This window comes from Pongo abelii, chromosome 5 (assembly GCF_028885655.2).
Source record: "Pongo abelii isolate AG06213 chromosome 5, NHGRI_mPonAbe1-v2.0_pri, whole genome shotgun sequence".
Taxonomy (NCBI): domain Eukaryota; kingdom Metazoa; phylum Chordata; class Mammalia; order Primates; family Hominidae; genus Pongo; species Pongo abelii.
The window spans coordinates 159,595,128-159,609,775 of NC_071990.2; the positions used below are offsets into that span (position 1 = coordinate 159,595,128).

Sequence of the window (14,648 nt, forward strand, 5' to 3'; positions counted from 1 at the left end):
AAGAAACCTTCACAAAGGTTCAGTATTAGATGTGCTTATACTTTCATTAACTCACATAAGTCTTATAATGCCTTAGACATCTCATAATTGCTTATCGAGACTTTCTCTTCACAGAACTTTATTGAAAGTTTCTCTCCATCTCTTCACTCTCACTCCCACCCCCTGTATGAATTCTTTTTAGTTGGTGATAGGGCTTTTTAAGGAAGATCGTATACCAGTGTTAGAGGATTTATGGACGTTTGCCTTCAGAACTGCATGAGGCTGCCAATACTAACCTTGTGTGCTTTATCACAGATCCCTGACATCTATGAAACAGGTTTGTTCATCTCAGGAACCTTTCAAAAATACATGCTGGTGAAGTTTATTATGTAGGGAGGTTTTTGTTTTGTCTAACTGGAAAAAGCTATTAAAGCAAAGTCTTTTTTTTTTCTTTTAATCTTAAAACTGCAGTGATGAAGGACCAGCCAGCATTGTTATACATACATCCTGTCATCAGAACAGTGTAAAAGCTTATTTCACATGGACTTCCCTTAGATCTGTCTGGAAGCAAATTATTTGCTAATTGTAGCACCATCCTATTCTGTACTCAAAGCTACCTATTTTAGGACTTTGAGCTATCTGAATAAGTAGACTCCCTAAGCTAATACAAATATTATCCATTTACTTTAGGTAAACTTTTATTGTTTTAATTATCTTTATTTAAAAAATAAACACCTGAAATTGACATCTGTAGGTTCAGAATGTGACTTAACAAAGGATCTGTTAAATAATTTCACCTCTTTTGGTAATTCCCAATCAGTAATATTGATATGACTGGCTATAAATAGATTGAGTCTGTTGTGATCTACCTTCATTTTTAAAAGAATGTACAAGTTTTATGTTCCATCAGAGGTTTTCTAACGTCAGTACAGATTCATCTGTAGAATTAGATCATGTCCTTTGAGCCAAAGATCTATAAAGAACAAAACAGGAAGCTTGTCAAATTCTTCCGTATTTTGAGCTAAAGTGGTTAGATTTTTTTATATAAGAGAATGTTATAACCTCTTCAGTCCCTTTTGAGGAAAAGAGTTAAATTTTTGTCAGAAATTCTGGTTGAGATGTTCTCCGGTTTAAGAATCAGATATTATTTGCTTTCTGTTCCTACTTCCTAACACAGTTGCACGTGGTATAGTCGTTAAGATGGGCCGCAGCATGATAGGCCAGGTGACACCATCACAGGTGGTGTGGAAGGATGTGACAGGCACAGTGAGGAGTTCCTTATGTGGCGATAGGCGGACCCCTGAATGCCTACAGGGCCCCATCCCAAGATAATAACATAGAAAATAGTTAGCCTGTGATTGGGAACCCCTCTTAACTGGTGGACTTACCAGATGGGATGATTTGTATTGACCTGTAGTGGACATTTGGTGTCTGCTGGAAGGAATTAGGTGGGCCATAAGAGCTGCGGCCACTCACAGTATGTTTTGAGCTTTCTTATACCCTTTATACACGTTTGGTAGAAAGCCAAACAGAAAGCAACTTTAATTAAATATGTTACCATTTTCATTAATTCTTAAACCTAGCCCTCCTGCGAGGCCTGATGTAGTTACGGTGGAGACAGACAGACGTCAAGGTGCCATTGCCCATCTCTGCCGTGCCACAGTTGCTGTTCTCATGGTCTGTGCAGTGAGAGCTCTTCTTCTTAGGCCTTGTCTTAGCCGCTTACTAGGAAACCAGTGAACTGAGTCAGGTCTAACCATGTCATCCAAACAAGCGCTTGCCCTGCTTACTGCATTTTTTTGTTGTCAGAGGCAGGGGTTTGTTTCTTACTGGTCCCAGTTCCCCAAGGATGTCATATGAGGAGCAGAATACAACAACATAAAAAAATAACAAAACCAGAAACTACCATTTTTGTGGTTAGCAGTTGCTAATTAGCATTCTTACTGTCTTTAAAAACAATTGGTAAAGTAACCTTTTATTTTATTGTTACAGAAGCAGTACATATGCATTGTAGAAAATTCAGACTAGCAAAAAGAAAAGTATCCCATTTCCACAATCACTACTCTTTACTCTAGGTATCTGTCTTATTTTCTCTGTGTGAACATGGGTATACACACAAACATACAGATATAAATTGTATATAAATGGTAATGGTTTACCACTAGTTGGTGTAATCCTTGCCAGAATCAGAAATGTTATTCCTTCCACACTTAGCTGGTTTCATCTAGAAAGTAGCACTTTCCTGTATCAGCTGGAGCTGGTTAATTATGTCGAATTCCAATTTGGAATTCAGGATAGATGGCTAATTCCACCTCTCCTTAATTGCCAGGTTTCAAAGTAAGAAGTTATTGTATAGCTACTACAAATAGTGACCAATGACGAAAGCATTCCTGTCTTTTTTCTGACAGTAGCATGAATGCATGGATTTACATTGATTTAATAATGTGTGTTGTTTTTTTTCTTTGCGCTTAAAGTTATCACCTTTTGGAAGCCCAGTCAAGCTGAGTCTTCTACCTCATTAATATTTGAAACCTCTCTTGCTCTTAAATAGTGCTAAGTCTTTCATCTATGTCAGTACTGCATCAGCTTAATTTTTCTCTTCATTATGGGTCACATTTTCCTTGCTGCTTTTCATGCCTGGTAAATTATGATTGGATGCCAGACATTGCGATTTTCACCTTGCTATATGCTGGATATTTTTGCATTCCCATAAACATTTTTGAGCCTTGTTCTGGGATGCACCTAAGTTACTTTGAAATAGTCTATTTCAGGTTTTATTTTTAAGCCCAGAGCAACATTTAGCTTAGGGATATTTTTGCCCCTTTCCTGAAACAAATCCTTTGTAGTATTGTACCCAATGCCCCGTGAATCATGAAGTTTTCCATCTGGGCTGGTGGGAATAGCCCTGTGTGAGGGGTTGCACTCTTGATTCTTTCATGTGTGTCTTTCCCTGACCGTGGTAGACCCCTCACGTGATGGGCTGATCAGTGCAGATCTGCAGTGTCCTCTGCAGTCTCCAGAGCTCTCTCTGTGCGTCTCTGTCTTCCCCAGACTCTGTCTCCTCCCACCACAGAGACCGCCGAGCTTTGTGTGGGTTTTCCATGCCTGCTCCATGGCCTGGAGAGTCTCTCCACGCAGTGAACGGGCACTTGTGGGCTTACTCTGTCTGTCTCCCGTATCTCAGGATCACTTCTTCACTGTCTGGTGTCCAGTGATTTGAACACGGTTTCCTGTATTTCATCATGTTTTTAGTTTTCAATGGGAGCATAAACTGGGTCGCTGTTACTCCATCTTTGTTGTCTGCTTTGCATATTAACTGATTTTCAACTCCAAGTTTATTTTCATCTCTTAGGTAAGAATAATACCACCGCTTATTTCACAAGAGAGTTGCCCCTGAAAAGGACGCTGTCGTCCACTATATAAATGTTTGTAGTACTGACTTCCCTACAGGACAGTTGTGGAACCGGGATTTGAAGCCTGGAAGCTGGGCTCCAGAGTGGTCCTCTTAACACATCTGCTGCAGTTTACCCATCAATTGGCTTCATGGAAGGGCATCAGTCAGTTACATCTTCTCACAAGATGCTGTATTGTAGGCCAGTTAGACCCTAAGAGCACACACCGGGAGACATTGGCCTTTGCTCCTGTGTTCACAGACCAGCTGGGCTGTTGTGTCATTCACAGCTGCGATTGGTAGGATTCACTGTGGCTCTGTGGTTAGCTTCAAGTTGACCAGGTGGCTTTGCTTATTTTGTCTGGACTCTCTCACATACATGCCTAATGCCTCTGAAAGCAAAAGGTTCAGAATATTAACATTTTTTTAAACTTGGCTATTTCTGTTTTTTCCTCTGGAGTTTTGTTTCTCTGGCTGTATGACTTGCATGATACTTGTTCCATTCTTTCTGTGCTGCTTATAGTTATTTTTAGGGTTTCATTAATACTGTATCATGATACCAAACAACAGACTTTAGAAAATATAATGCATTGAAGATAACCCATTGCTACACAGTTGGGGCTTTTTGCATGTAATGTTTGTGAGTGAGTGACATGCTAGAGTTTTCTGGAGAATTTGGTCCTGCCATGAATGTGCTGGTTTTGGTTAAAAACTTTGACCTGCTCTTTCACTCTTGTTCACTGGGCACCTTTTTTATTTTAAGGTGGATATTTTGGCTCAGATTGGTTGTGTCGAAAGTCTCAGCCAGTCACCACCTTCTTCTCCTTCTCCTTCTCCTTCTTCCATATATAAGGTAAATTTCAAACTTGAACACAAGAGGAAATAAACATTTAATGAACCCTAAAAGTCATCTTTTTTCCCCAGGTGAAGTGATTATGTCAGGTAAAGTATCTTACAGGAACTCTTCTTGGGGCATGGTGATGTGGGATGTGGAATATGTAGGAAGTGGGAAGATCATGAGGATTTACACCGTGGAGGCCTCTTAGAGGAGGCTTGATTACTAAATTTATCCCATGGGCAGTGAGATCTAATGAAAGGTCTTTAACTCTGGTTGACTGTGAGGAGGAGTGTGGTACCACGGAGAGAGGGAAAAGAAGAGGAGAATGAAGACATTGTCCTGTAAAAATTCGAGAGGTAGGGAAGGTGTAAGGAAAGAAACGAAGAGGCATCTCAGCATTGGAAACCTGAGTGAAGGAGCCGAGGGGATTATTGCATGACCAAATGTCTGCAGTTGAGAGACCAAAGGGGTTGTGGGGATGGAGAACAAAAATGTCAGAGACATCAGGCGCAGTGGCTCACACCTGTAATCCCAGCACTTTGGGAGGCAGAGGCAGGCGGATTACCTGAGGTCAGGAGTTCGAGACCAGCCTGGCCAACATGGTGAAACCCCATCTCTACTAAAAATACAAAAATTAGCTGGGTGTGGTGATGCACCCCTGTAATCCCAGCTACTTGGGAGGCTGAGGCAGGAGAATTGCTTGAACCTGGGAGGCAGAGGTTGGCAGTGAGCCGAGATCGCACCACTGCACTCCAGCCTGGGTGACAGAGCAAGACCCTGTCTCAAAAAAAAAAAAAAGTCAGACACCAAAGGATCCTTCAGCCAGATCATTGTAGTCTGGTTTGTTAGAGTAAAACTTAGGTTTTGAAAAGTCAAGATCTCAGCATTTAGCAACAGAAAATATTTGTGCCGAAAGTCCCAAGAATTAGGAGTTGCTGTTGACCTTTACAGTAAAAATATTTCTGTCTTCTTCCTCTTTTATGTATCTGAAGGGAACAGAACATTGGCTAGAGTAGAAAATATCTTAAGCCTGTTATCTCTTCAATTAAAAGTCTCTCTTAATATGACCCAGCTGTGCAGCTATTTGTAAATCTAACTGTCTGATCTTTTCCTGCATAGCATAAACTAATAGGTATGTTACTTAGATTGGGATTTACTCAAAGAAATGCTAGTCTTTATTCTTTTCTTTATATTTTAGATGAGCCCTCACATATTAAGATAACCTCTACTGAATGCATACTGTGGGCTAGATGCTTTGTATGCATTATGTGATTTAATCCTTACAGGAGGATAATATTATACCCATTGTATAAGTGTGGGGGCTAAGAGAGCTAAGTAAATTGCCCAAGGCCACACAGCTAGTGGTAAGTGATAAAGCTGGGATTCAAACCCAGATAGCAGGCTTTGAGCCTAAGTTCTTAACCACTATACCCATGTGGTATAATGATTACTTGAGTCAATTCCAATAGCTTCCTAAAGGGAGTTAAACTCCACCTAGTGTACCAGGATTCGTCTTGCCCATTTTTATCTCATATATTTGTATCATGTGTAGCTTTCCTACACTCACCACACAGCAGCACCACAGGTGTGTGTGTCCATCTCCCCCACCCCTCGTGGCCATTCTCAGTCTGTTCTGTGGTCCAGTGGTCACTTCCTGAAGAAATTTAGCTAGTGCTGTAAATCCTTTGAGTGAATGTGTTTAAATAAGTCTCCCAATGTCAAGCCTGCATAAATGTATTTCTCTATTTGCATTATGAGGAGAGGATAGCTTTTAAATTTAGAACGTTAAACCAGTGAATTTGTTAGTATATTGCTCCTGGCCCTAAAGGAGCATTTGATTTAGTTGGGGTGGGAGTTAGGAAGAGAGTTGGACATAGTCATCTACCTGTGGTGATTACATAGATTTAAATGTGTCCCAGAGACCAAAGCAGACATGCTTTAGGAGTGTATTCATTCAACCGATACTTAATTTACAAAGCGTTTACCCCAGCAGGAAATGGCAGGTTACCCTGATGGACACAGCCCTTCTCTGTGTCCTTCTAATGGAGCTCAGACGAGAGTGATTGTGTATGTCGATTTTGTTTGTTGCATTTTCCAATGTTTGTTAAAATTTCAAGCATAGAAAAGTTAAATGAATTTCATAGTGAATAATCATATACCCACCTTCTAGATTTTACCATTCCCATTTTACTGCTCTTGCTTTCTCTCATATTTGCCCATCCCTCCATCTCCTGTGCCTGTCTGTATCGTCCAGCTTTTCTATGGTGAGCTGATTCCACTTTCAGAACTCAGACTGTTATTTTAAGAGTACTTATAGTGTCACATACTAAAAATTATTTTTTTCTTTCTCTCTTTTTTTTTTTTTTTTTTTTTGAGACAGTCTCACTCTGTCGCCCAGGCTGGAGTACGGTGGTATGATCTCGGCTCACTGCAACCTCCGCCTTCCAGGTTCAAGCCATTCTCCTGCTTCAGCCTCCCAAGTAGCTGGGATTATAGGCTCCTGCCACCACACCCGGCTAATTTGTGTATTTTTAATAGAGATGGGGTTTCACCATGTTGGCTAGGCTGGTCTCGAACTCCTGACCTCAAGTGATCCTCCTGCCTCAGCCTCCCAAAATGTTGGGATTACAGATGTGAGCCGCCGTGCCCAGCCAAAAATCATTTTTTCTGTAGTCACATGCTGAAAATCACTTATTCTGTGATCGACCACAACAAGTTAATTTTTTCGAACAGACTCAAGTTAGTATATATAAGGCAAATCTGATTCCCTCCTTTTGGTGATCATGTCATGAAGCCTAGAGGTCTGACAGAGAGTAAGATGTATTTCATACAAATGACTGAGAACATCACATTTAAAATATTTGAGTCCTTGCCACTTTATGCAAGGCATTTGGAGAATCTTTTGGGGGAAACATTCTCCAGGTAAGACAGAGCTGTCCCCCTGATTGACTGGTGGGACTGACCATCTGATTTGCAAATAATGAAGAAAGTGAAAGGAGGTGACTGGATGTCAGCCAGCAGGCTGTGGTAAGGCCAGAGCCCTTTTGATGGGGTAGGACTTTGTTATATTGAGGAAGATGAGGTGTGCAGATAAGAGTACAGTATAGTGTGAGGAACAGCAGAGATGTAGAAAAGTTTGGGGAAATGTGTGAAGTTTGAAGCTTCAGAGTGAAGGTTAGTGGCAGGTAGGGAGAATGGGGAATGCAGCACCAGGCAAAGTTGGGACCTGCGCTGAAGAAACTCCTGATTGAGCCACAGGAAGCTTGGAGCTGACTCCAGGGGCACTGAGTGCTAATGAAGGGATTTTAATTACCCATGATGGACAGTTAAGTCAAGAAGAGCTTCGCAAAATAAGGGGTGGGAAGAGAAAGAGGATGAAGATGCTGCTCAGTGGAGAAGAAGCGGAGGGAAAGGTGGAAGGAAAGGACAGAGAGGCGCCGCAGGATGGAAGCCTCAGCCCAGGAGCAGAATAGGTTTTACCATGACGAGGTGTCTGTAGTTAGGGAACTACCAAGGGGATTTGGGGGTTGAGACCGACGTATCGGAAGGATGGGTTCAGAGGGAAAGCCGGTGACTGGTTACAGTTAAGAGGGGAAGGGACCTGCCAGGGCAGTAAAAGGCCATCTGCTGAGGAACTGAGTCCGAGGGCCGTGGCGGAAGCTGCAGGAAAGATCTCCAGTTGGTAGGGTTTGGAGAAATGTGTTGTCAGCAGGAGTTGGGTTGAAACAAGATAAAGAGAATGTTACAGGAAAAAAAAAAACCAAAGAGATAGAAACAAACATACCCACAAAGATTTCATAACCTAGGTGGAGAGCTAAGATCACATACATAACCAACCAGTATGACAGTTATTACACACCTGTAAATTATTAACCCAGTGATTTTCAAAGAACAATTATTTGTTTCTGTCCTAATTAAATGGATTTTAATTTTTTGAGGACAGTTGCTATGAATAGTTCACCTCCAGGTTTTTCCTCCATCTTGATGAAAATCCTTCCTGGCCAGTTTGCTAAGACTGTACTGTCTTCTGGAAGGCCCCAGCGAACATTCACTCTTCTGTTCTAGCTCACAGTCCTGTGTTCCTTTGTGGTGTACCTCACTTAGCTTCTGACAGTCTTCTGAATCCAGACCGCTCACTTCTGAACTCTAGCCCGAGGTTACACAGCGGGAGAGAGGTAGAGCTGTTAATGGAATTCCAACTCACTAGGCTTCTGACTGTGGCCCTCTGAGCCCCTCCATTTCACAGCTGGTCCTTGATGGAAACCAGGCTGAGGCTGCTGTACCAATGATAGTCTGTCCCTAGTGTCCCAAACTTTGGTACTTTTTCATCTTCTTATTTGAAAAACAAAACCTTGTAACTTAGAGTTTGGAGGACACAGAATGTATTGCTAAATAGAATAAAACTACATTTCCTTAAAGAAAACTGTAGAAGGAAGGGTTTTTCTTAGCTGAAGTGTGACTGCCAGGCCCTCAGCATGATCGCCTTCATTTCCAGTGTCCACTGGGGTCATCTGAGAGTCCATCCCGAAGCCGAATGTCACCTTGTAAGCTGTGTGTTTGAGAAGTCACAGTCTTGTGGATGACACATCTTTCTCCTGTTAGTATTTGACATAGAGCAAAATAACAAATAACTTCAGTTTTTTCCTTAGAGGTATATAGGGCAGTAGAATGACATCATACTTGCACATGAAAAGCATGTCGTCTGTTTTTGATGCACCTGGCACGTGACAGCCAGTTGTCTGCCCCATGTGTCAGTTGGTGAAGAGCCACTAGGGTGTCCTACAACATTAGGGGCTATATTAGACAGGGTGGGTAATTTTCTTGCAAATATATTTTTTTCTTTTTTTAACTAGCACCATTTGTGTGTGTGTATAAGACTCAAAGGGGAAGACTTGCTATTTCATGTTATGAAATAGATTCGGTACTGAAATTGTGGAGTAAAAGTGAATAATTTTAATCAATTTTCTATGAATTCAGTAAACTGATTCAAATGAAAATCAGTATTTTAACTCAACATTCTAATGTGAAAGTTCAGATTGTTTTAGCTTAAATATTAAGCTGATGCTAAAGTTTATACATAAAAATAAACAGCTAAGAGATGTTATGCTAAAGTATTGATGGTTTTTCTATGGAAGTGTGGTACTAGTACAAATAGATCACTAAGAAACAAGAGAGTCCACCTATAGACCCAAATCTGATATGTGATGAAGGTGGCATTTCAAATCATGGGGGAAAGATGGATTGTTCATGAAGTGGTATTAGGGTGACCGACTGAGGACAAAGATGTTCAGCTGGATCCCTGTATTATTTCTTTTTCTTTTCTTTTCACTTTTCTTTTCTTTTATTTTCTTTCTTTTTTTTTATTTCTTTATTTTTTTGAGACAGAGTCTCTCTCTGTCGCCCAGTCTGGAGTGCAGTGGCTTGATCTCAGCTCATTGCAATCTCCGCCTCCTGGATTCAAGCGATTCTCCTGCCTCAGCCTCCCAAGTAGCTGGGATTACAGGCGCCCACCACTACACCTGACTAATTTTTGTATTTTTATTAGAGATGGGGTTTCACCATGTTGGCCAGGCTGATCTCAAACTCCTGACCTCAGGTGATCCTCCCGCCTCGGCCTCCGAAAGTGCTAGGATTATAGGCATGAGCCACTGTGCCCGGCCCCTATATTATTTGTTTTACTTAACTCAGTTCCAGACAGATACAAGATTTAAATGTTAAAAAAAAAAAAAATCAAGCTAACAAAAAACTGTATTTGCCTCAAGGGTGGGATGGTGGGGGCAGGGCTAAGAGGTGCTAAGTGTACTCTCTACTGGAATATTTTTTGAGATTGGGTGCCATCTATTTCCCATTCCAAAATTTTGTTTGTAAGATTAATAATTAAACTATTAAATTACTCAAAGGAATTATGGGAGAGAAATACTTTTTAAAAAGAAGTATGAAAGTCCCTTTCTATGTAAGACAAAACCCCTCAGCATGACAGTTGTCAGACTGTGGGAATGTTATTGCATTCTCTTTGAAAAGCAATTTGACAAAATCCATCGGTTCTAAATACACAGTCTCCTTAAGCCTAGCATTTTTTCTTCTGGAAATTTCAGAGACCTTTTGGATTGCAGTTTTCATCTAAAGGATCACCAGAATGGCTGATTAATAGAAAGGAGAGGTTTATAGGCAGTAACAGTTTACAGACTGGGAAGAGACCTTTTCTGGTGTGTGCTGAAGATGAAGGGACACATTGGGTTTTATGCCTCGCAGAGCCTATATCACACTAGAGTCACATATATTTAGGAGTTTGGGGGCAAAGCGATACATACGTATGAGAGGAGTCAAGAGCATGTGCAGTGGGTAAACATATGTAACATACATCCTTGTTCACTTTGAGGTGAGATTTTAGCATTAAAATGAGGTGGAATTGGGCTCTTTATGTGAAAAGGTGAACTGTGGGACACAGTTTGTGCACAGCCTCCGCGAGCTGCTGAAACTGGCTTTAAGGCCTGCAGTTGCTTGTCAGAAGAAAATGTTTCTAAGGCCAGTCCTCTGCCCAGTCAGAGTTGTCTTGGTCTGGGTTGTAAATCAGAGTTAGGAGGGGTCTGATAGCTCCTGTTCTTAGTGAGTTTAGAGCCCTAGTAATTTAGAAAGTTGCTCTATTCCCTTAACCTTAGGATCCATCTTAGTTGATAAAGCGGTGTCTGTTTTGGTCTGTCTGATCACACGGTATTATTTATAGTACCCAAAGACTGAAAACAAGATAAATGAACATCAGCATATACTGGTCAAGTTGTAGGAAATATATACAATGGAATTTTATGGAGACAATGTGAAAGAATATTGTGTCCATATGTGCTGATGTACCTTGCAGAATGTTTTATGCTGTTAAGAGAAAAAAAAAAAAAAATACCGAGCAAAAATAATATAATTTAGGCCAACTTAGTGTTTAAAAACAAAAAGGATCTATCTCTGTCCATGGGATGTTTGAGTAAGTATATACAAGGAATTTGTTAGTAGCATGAAGCAAAAATTATAGTACGCCGTTGTTTCAGAGTTCCTGCACTAGGCCCCAGCAGACCAGGCCAAACCAGAATGGAGTCCCTTGTGCTAGATGCTCCATAGTCAAACTGAAACTTGAAGGAAGCAGATAGGTCCCAAAACAAACTGATTTTTTTCTCGAGAACAGGAGATCCCAGTCTACCTGAGTTAGCATAATAAGGAGTCCCCTCTGCTTTAACCCTTACGAAAAAGTAACCTGAAGTAAACTGATGTTAACCATCAACTTTTTTTCTGTTATTCTCTTTCCTTATTAAGCCATCTTTAAAAACTGAGTGTTCTGTTAATGCCCAGTGGGAGTGCTCGTTCTAGATTGTGGGAAGGAGGCTGCCCAGATTCATGAATCTCAAGTAAAAGCCAAGTCGATCTGTAACTGAATTTGTTGTAATTTTGTGTCTTTTGACAGTAGTAGAGTAGTTCCTTAGAATGACTAGCATCTCAAGATGTTAGGCATATTTCTCAAATTGCATATACTTTTATTGTTTGAATTTTTTTATTATACATGTATTCTTTTTCAAATTAAAAAACCTACTTAAAAATACAACAGATTGCTATAAAGCAGTTAGAAATAGGTCCTCATTATCAGCATGTATAATCTCAAAAACATAATGTTGAGTGGGAAAAAGAAAACTTGCAAAGAGATACATACAGTATGACATCCTTTAGATCAGTTTTAAAAATATAAAGCAGTTTGTGAATGTACATGTGCAGCTGAAGTATGAAAACACACATAGGAATGGATACAGGTTCAGAAAAGTAGTGATTACTTCTGGAGAGAAAGAAAGAGAGGGCTGTAGCTGCGTCTGATAGTTTCTTTCTTGCTGTTTTCAAAGTTCCTAGTTCCTAAGCAAATACGGTAAAATGTGTTCACGTCAGTAAAATTAGATTGATGCTACCTTTTGTGCTTTCCTACGTGTTTGGAAATTAAAATATTATGTATGTAAAATTGTTTTGAATACATTTCTATTAAATTTATTTAGCACTCCTGTTGTATTCAATTGTGTCAGTTCATTATTGAATTGAGTCATGGTTTCCAAAAGTCACAAAAATTCTCCTTCTTTTTACCCCTCTCAATAGGTTGGCAGTGGCAATGACCCCTGGTCAGCCTGGAGTGCCTCCAAATCTGGGAACTGGGAAAGCTCAGAAGGCTGGGGGGCCCAGCCAGAGGGGGCTGGAGCCCAGAGAAACACAAACACTCCCAACAACTGGGACACTGCCTTCGGCCACCCCCAGGCCTACCAAGGACCAGGTGAGGAGAGGGGTGCGAGGTCCCACCCTGCCCGCCCATGGCTGAGTGGGAGAGACAGGGAAGACCGAACTGTTTTTGCTGTTCCCACACTCAGCACAACACAGAACAGTTTTGTGACCACAGCATGGGAAGGGAGGATTGCCCCACCCACCAAGCAGCTGTGCAGCAGACACCAACTGAGTGTCCTACAGTCATGACGCTGTCTACCTGGAGTCAGATCAAGGGGGTTCCCACCACCCCCACCTTGGGTTCAATTAATCTGCTGGAGCGGCTCACAGAACTCAGGGAAACACTTTACTCACTACTGTCAGTTTATTACAAAGCGCAATTTACAGGATGCAAATAAAGAGCCAGATGAAGAGATGAAGGGCAAGGCATGGGGAAGGGACACGGAGCTTCCATGCCCCCCTGCCCCAGGTGCCCCTACATGTTCAGCACCCCAGAATCTCTTTTCCTGTAGCTCAAGGATTTTTACGGCGGTTTCATCACATAGGCATGATCGATTATTGTTATTATTATTCTTTGAGACAGAGTTTTGCTCTCGTTGCCCAGGCTGGAGTGCAGTGGCGCAATCTCGGCTCACTGCAACCTCCGCCTCCCAGGTTCAAGTGATTCTCTCGCCTCAGTCTCCTGAGTAGCTGGGATTACAGGCGCCCACTGCCCACCACCACACCCGGCTGATTTTTTGTATTTTTAGTAGAGGCAAGGTTTCACCATGTTGGCCAGGCTGGTCTCAAACTCCTGACCTCAGGTGATCCACCTGCCTCAGCCTCCCAAAGTGCTGGGATTACAGGCGTGAGCCACTATGCCTGGCCGGCATGATTGATTATTAACTCCACCTCTGGCCCCACTTTTCTTCCCAGAGAATGGGAGGTGGAGCTGGAAGTTCCAAGCTTCTAATCCTGGCTTGGTCCTTCTGTTGACCAGCTCCCATCCCACCAGGAGTCACCTCATTCGAACAAAAGATGCTCCTACCACCCGGGAAATTCCAAGGGTTAGGAGATCTGTGTCAGGAGCCAGGGTCAGAGACCAAATATCAGAACAAAAGATGCACCTTGCACACCTAACATTCAGGAAGTTACAAGAGTTTTAGGAGCTCTGTGCCGGGAACTGGGGACACAGACCAGATAGCTCTTTCTTACCTCACAGTACCACTCTGGGTCATTGAGTTGAAAATAGATTTTATTCAAAAGAACTGCTCGCAGTTGCCCTTATTCACTAGTAGCAAACCTGGATCCAAATGTAGATGGTCATTAACTCTAACTTTAGTTCAGTCTTACTTATCTGTGTAAAGTCACAGTTTCAAACGCTGGGTTGGTAAAGTAAAAGCAGAATGGGCGGTGGAGGCTGCAGAAGGCTGAGGGCCCCTGCTGTCGCCCATGGATCACTGCATCTGCAGGGAAGCTGAGCCCACGTTCTGATCTCCACATCTTCAGAGAGATGAGAAGTCTTGGTTATTTGTCACCTTCTCATTTTAACATCTCAGCAGCTAACATGTTTGTTTTAAAATCTTGAGCCATAAACGTGTATGTGGATGGGATGTGGCTCATCCTGCTGGTTTAAGACCTCTGCATTCACTGTTTTAACTTCCTGTTTGACTAGGCTATGAATAGAAATACTGAGGCAGAAGAGAAATGTATGGAATGGGAAATAATTTGGGAATTAAGGGTATTTATGTCTGATCTGAAATTAAATAAAAAGATAGTCTCCCATTATTTTTTAACAATCCCTGAACCCTGTCTCCTCTGTAAGCACATTGGGCCAAGAATTGAATGTCTGTTCTTAACAGCAAGGACCTCACTCGTAAGCCCAAAGAAGGGTTGCAGGTCCTGGCTGAAGGCTGGCAGTCGTAGACAGCAGCTGCCTGTCAGCAGGACCAGGGGTGTGGGCTGGGTAGAAGCATTGGGAGACTCCTGGTGTCTGGCTCTCTGGTCACTTGGCCCACATCCTTCTCATAATTTGTTCTTCTCCCATTTGGCATTTGTCTCTCGGCTTCTCCATAATGGCACTCTTAGGGCCTGACACTAAAGACACTCAGGCCATTAGAGTGGGGGAGGAAGGAGAAGGAGGTGGGCCCACAGTACCTTATCTGACACAGGGATTATTGTCAGAATAGTAGCTACTGATGCTGCTTAATTACTTCTTCACTT

At 41.9% G+C, this 14,648-nt stretch overlaps 1 protein-coding gene across 3 annotated transcripts in view; it reads left to right on the top strand.

The window, feature by feature from the left end:
- Positions 1–14,648, top strand: part of SNX9 (sorting nexin 9) — a 121,190-nt gene that overhangs the window by 61,292 nt on the left and 45,250 nt on the right. For all 3 annotated transcript variants that reach the window (XM_054558374.2, XM_024248364.3, XM_063725072.1), the window contains exon 5: positions 12,327–12,498. In XM_054558374.2, coding sequence (XP_054414349.1) covers positions 12,327–12,498 — 172 coding nt within the window. The remainder of the gene's footprint in view (positions 1–12,326; positions 12,499–14,648) is intronic.